The sequence below is a fragment of the Coffea arabica genome, chromosome 6c, assembly GCF_036785885.1.
Source record: "Coffea arabica cultivar ET-39 chromosome 6c, Coffea Arabica ET-39 HiFi, whole genome shotgun sequence".
Lineage (NCBI taxonomy): Eukaryota > Viridiplantae > Streptophyta > Magnoliopsida > Gentianales > Rubiaceae > Coffea > Coffea arabica.
Window position 1 is genome coordinate 21,177,247 of NC_092320.1, and position 4,974 is coordinate 21,182,220.

General features: G+C 39.1%; 1 protein-coding gene across 1 annotated transcript; it reads left to right on the forward strand.

Annotated features, from left to right (window-relative positions):
• The first annotated feature begins 2,513 nt into the window (after positions 1 to 2,513).
• Positions 2,514 to 3,631, forward strand: LOC113693123 (uncharacterized). The gene is made up of 4 exons (XM_027211700.1): positions 2,514 to 2,693; positions 2,782 to 2,835; positions 2,926 to 3,013; positions 3,183 to 3,631. Exons 1-4 carry the CDS (start codon positions 2,514 to 2,516, stop codon positions 3,629 to 3,631), a joined length of 771 nt encoding a protein of 256 aa, XP_027067501.1.
• The last annotated feature ends 1,343 nt before the right edge of the window (positions 3,632 to 4,974 follow it).

Genomic DNA, 4,974 nt, shown 5'->3' on the forward strand with positions numbered 1-4,974 from the left:
TGTGAATTTGCCTTATTTATTTGTAAAAGTTGTTTGTTCCTAACAGCTGTTGTGTTAAATTGTTAATTGGGCTTTTGCTTATTTCTAAAACCTGTTTTATTCTTCTGTAGGTCAACCAGGGATACATTAGATTTAGGAACCACTCTTGTCTGGTCTTCCATTTGCTTGAAGAAGTCTTCATGAATCAGGGGGCTACAGGGGATTTTAGCGCTGGCTTTGGAGTATCGCCCCTCAATTCGGGCGATGAATTGGAAATGGAACACGCTGCGAGACATGGTAGGGGCAAGGGGGTTGTGGATGTCGATTCATCAGACGAAGGAGCCGTTCTTGTGACCCGGAAAGGGAAAGAGAATGTTAAGAAAGGCAAAGGAAAGCGTAAATCGGGGGACATGTCAACTGAGTCATTCTTTGCGCCGTCCTCCCCCCAATTCCAGAAATACGTCCGGGTTTTAGACAGCATCAAGACACGATTGAGCGGTAAAGGGACCTCTGGGATCTCCAGTTCGGTCTCTTCTCCTGCTAAGAGTAAAAAGCCTCCAGTTGATAAAGATGAGGAGCTGGAGGCTGCCTTGGCCACTTTGAGCAGTCTGAAATTGGACCCAACTGTGCGCTTCCAGATGGCCGATCTGCTAAGGAATCGGTATGAGCGTCTCATTTGGTTCTTATGCGTGGACGACAAGGACCGCCTTGCCTTCGTGAGACATCGGGGCTTCCTCCCCCCCCCTTAGCACCTCGTTCTGTCCAACCCGTGACTATTGCGGCAACCTTCGTCTTAGTTTTCCCCATGCCTTAAAATTTCATATGTTCATTTGGATTTATGTACTTGGAGTTGACATTGGCCTGTGTTATTCATTTCTGTACTGTACCGTGGAACCAATTTTGTTTTTTTTTTCTGTTGAGGTGAAGTTGAGGTTACAAAAATTTCTGATAATTTATTTGGTTGCGTTTATAAATGTTGGTTGAAGTAGTTTACTATATATTATTTGTTGGGCAATGGTGCAAGGATTTTGATTTTGTGTGACAGGAGTTGCCGCTACATTTTTTTGTGAGCCGATGGTCAACTTTGTTTGTATATTTTTTAACATTTGGATCTGGTTCAGGTTATTTCTGAATACCTTCTGCATATTCAGGGACCATCGTGTGCTAAATAATTTGAGTGTGCTTCTCAATATTGGTTGCAGTAGTGCTTGTCAGTATTGGTTGTTAGGAAATAGTGCAATGGCGTATATATTGGGGAGCCATGTTCCTAAATTAATTTTATTGGCATCATTTAATATTGTTACTTTGTTCAATTCTGTTCTCACATTTGGATTCGGGCCTGTTCTCATTTTTTCCTTGTGCCATTCAGGGAATGTTTACATAATTTACTTGTGCTGAGGATAGCAATATTGGCTGATGTTGTTCACTAAATATCAATTGTGGCTCCGTAAAAGTGCAATGGCTAATATTTTGTGTACTCGTAGTTGCCATATAAATTTTTTGGTTAGGTGTTTTTTGGTATTAATTATTCAGTTATTTTCTCAAATAGCTGGGTTAATGTCTGCTAATTTAAACTCCTTTATGTACCTGGCTTATGTCTGCTAATTTATTTGTCCTGTGATTATAAGTATTGGTTGAAGTAGTTTACTACATATTAATTGTTAGGAAAAAGTGTAATGACTATTTCGTGTAGTTGGAGTTGCCATATTTTGGAGTTGAAATTGGAATTTGTTTAGTTATTTTCTCAAAAGGTAACGAGACCCGGGCCTGTTTTTTGGTGTTCCTTTCCGTAATATTCAAAGATTATGTACTTTATTTGTTTGAAGTAGTTTACTGACAATTAATTATTGAGGAAAAATGCAATGGCTATTATTTATTGTTAGTTGAAGTTGCCATATTAATTTTTGGGCAGTTGGATTTAGTAGACATCGTGACTTTGACATTGTTATTTTGGTGTCTTTATATATATTGAGGATATTCATTTGTAATGATTAGTGAGTGTTTATTGTAATGGGTTGAACTTATTCACTTGTTAGGATATGTACTTCTTCTACTTGTGAGTGTTTGTAATAATTGGTTGAAACTATTCATTTAGTCCGCTAATATTAATTGGTTGGCACCTAAATTTAGGATATTTCACTTGGCCAATTTCAGAGTTCAAAGTTGTTGCCCGAGGAAGATAGACAACGACGGGCACATTCAAGGAGGTCAACTGGATGACAAGCTAGATGATGAGGAGCTCGATAACATCCTTATGTACGTCGTATTATTGGGTTTCATGTTCTTTTTCCATGATACACATCAGCAGGTCCCAAGAAGATGAAGAGTACGAGATAGCGCGCTCTCGGGGAGAGATTATGTGCTTGAGATTATTAATGGACATGAAGACCGAATTATTCAGAATATGCGCTTGGATGTTCCTCAATTCCTTCTGCTGTGCGATTTATTGGTTAATTGGGGTTACTGGCATGCATATCCTTCTCAAAGAGTGGGGGTACATGAATCCGTTGCTTTAACCCTAATGTGCCTGAGCCATGATGAGGCACCGGGTGCTAGCCGAGCGGTTCCAGCACTCAACGGAGATGATTGATCGACACGTTTGTCGTGTCTTACGAGTTTTGGTTCGACTAGGTCGTGATCTCGTTAGGCCAAGAAACGTCGATGACACGCATCCAAGGATCTTGAACAATGGTTTGCTCATGCCATTGTTCCGGGTATGTATGTCATTTTTAGTTGGACATGCTCTTTTCTAGTTTCTGGGAGCATTTGGAACTTATATTAAAACTTATTTCACTTCTATAGGATTGTGTGGGAGCTTTAGATGGGACCCACGTATCCGCTTGGTGCAGAGCAGAGGTAAGAGAGAAGTTCAGAAATCGGCATGGCGACTTATCCCAGAATATACTTGCTGTCTGCGATCATAATATGCGGTTTGTCTTTGTTCAGGTCGGTTGGGAGGGTAGTGCTCATGATGCCAGAATTTTCCAAGAGACCTTGCTTGATCCGGGCTCAGGATTTCCAATGCCACCACAAGGTAATTTAATTGATATGCTTTTTTTTTAAAATATGTCCAGTAACGAATTGCTTTTATAATACAAGGCAGTGGGAAATAGTCTCAAATATATTTGACAGGTCTTTGAGCATTTGTTTCCGTAATAAATGAGTAGGGGCCTTACATGAAACCTATGTCATTAAATCAACAGGGAAATATTATGCAGTAGATGCTGCCTACAGAAATATGCCGGGGTTTATGGCTTCGTTTAGGGGTACACGGGGCACACCTCATGAGCGAGCAACTAAAGCGCTGTTCAATAGGCGACATGCATCGGTTAGGAATATTATTGAGCGTACATTTGGAGTTCTTAAGAAGCGCTTTCCAACACTCAAAGGTCCAATGCAGAACTACCTGATAGCAACGCAAAATAATATTGTGCTTGCATGTTGTGCTCTTCACAATTTTATGCGCGATTATGTGCCGAATGACGAGTACTTCAATGAAGAAGCGATAAATGGTGCCTTTGTAGATGCACACATAGCAGGGGAACAAGTGCAGATGGGTCAACCTATCGATATGTCGCAGCAGGACATAGATAACTGGAACGAAGATCGGCGAGCAATGGCGGCGCACATGTATTTGAATGCTAATAACTAGACTCCAGTGCTTGGCCTAGGACCAATAGTGCGTTAAATCAGCTTCCGGTTTGTATTTAATGTTTAATTCACGTTCCTAGTGAATGAGGGATTGCTTTTAATTTGGCTCCAGTTGATTGTGTTATTGCTTGTCCAGGATTTGCACATTTGTATTATATTTGCGGACTCATACTTTACTCTACAACCTCAGTAAGTATTCAGTTTGCCAGTTTAGTTCTTGTTTTTGTGAATGGTGGCGTACGAATAAGTCATGACCCAGTTAAGTTCTAGGCACATTTTTTACAGTGCAAAATTTGGTTGAAACTTTGCCAACTACTTTAGGAAATTGCGGGAGAGGACATAATTTAATGTCCATTATTTTGCAATGACCCGAACGTATTGGCCAATTACACATTTGGACCCTTCGATCCCCTGTTTTGGGGGTGTTACACAAAAACTAGTTTTTGAAATACAATAAAAAATTTTAAAAAGTACTCTAAAAGGTAATCTAAAAATTAGTTTTATTTTTTTTTAAATTTTCAAAAATATCTCAAAATATATTCTAAAAACTTTTCTATTCTTAAATATTTCAAAATATTTTCTAAAAATATTCCAAAATATGCTCTAAAAACTCTGCTACAGTAAAGTTTTTTCAAAAACACCCCCAAAAACAGCTAATCCAAACAGAGCTGTTTTTCAAAAACAGCCCAATCCAAACACATGTGTTTTTCAAAAAATAGAGTTTTTCAAAAACAACAATCCAAACGACAATGCGTGTTTTTAAAAAACTGCTATAGTATTGTTTTTCAAAAACACCCCTAAAAACAGGGAATCCAAACGCAGCCATAATTTTTTCAAAGTTTAGGGGTCAAAATTAAATGAAAGATAAAGTTCAAGGGCCAAAGTGTAATTAATTTAAGGACCTAAGTGAAAGAAATTTAAAATGTTCTGAGCTGCAGTGAAACTACTCCAAAAATCAGGGGCTAAAGTGAAAATTTTGGTTTCTGATTAGGGAATGAAAAAAGCCATCCAGACATCATTTTATTTCTTTGGGCCGAGCACTACCCAAGCTCGGTCGAAAGTCCAAGAGAAGTGAGCAGGCGAGCCCGTCTTTTTATCACTCAAGCCCAACCAAAAAAATGCATAAACTCTGACCTCCTAACCCAAACCGAAACCCAAAAAAAATAAACCAAAACCCATCCCCAATACCCAACCAAAAATAACCACAAGCCCACTTGAAAAAAAATATTAGCCCAAACCATTTTCTTTTCTCTTCTTTTTCTTTTCTTTCTTTTCTTCCTTCTTCCTCCCCTTCTTCACTACCGGGATTGAAGCTCCCTTCTAGCTGGTGGCTATGGCCGCCAT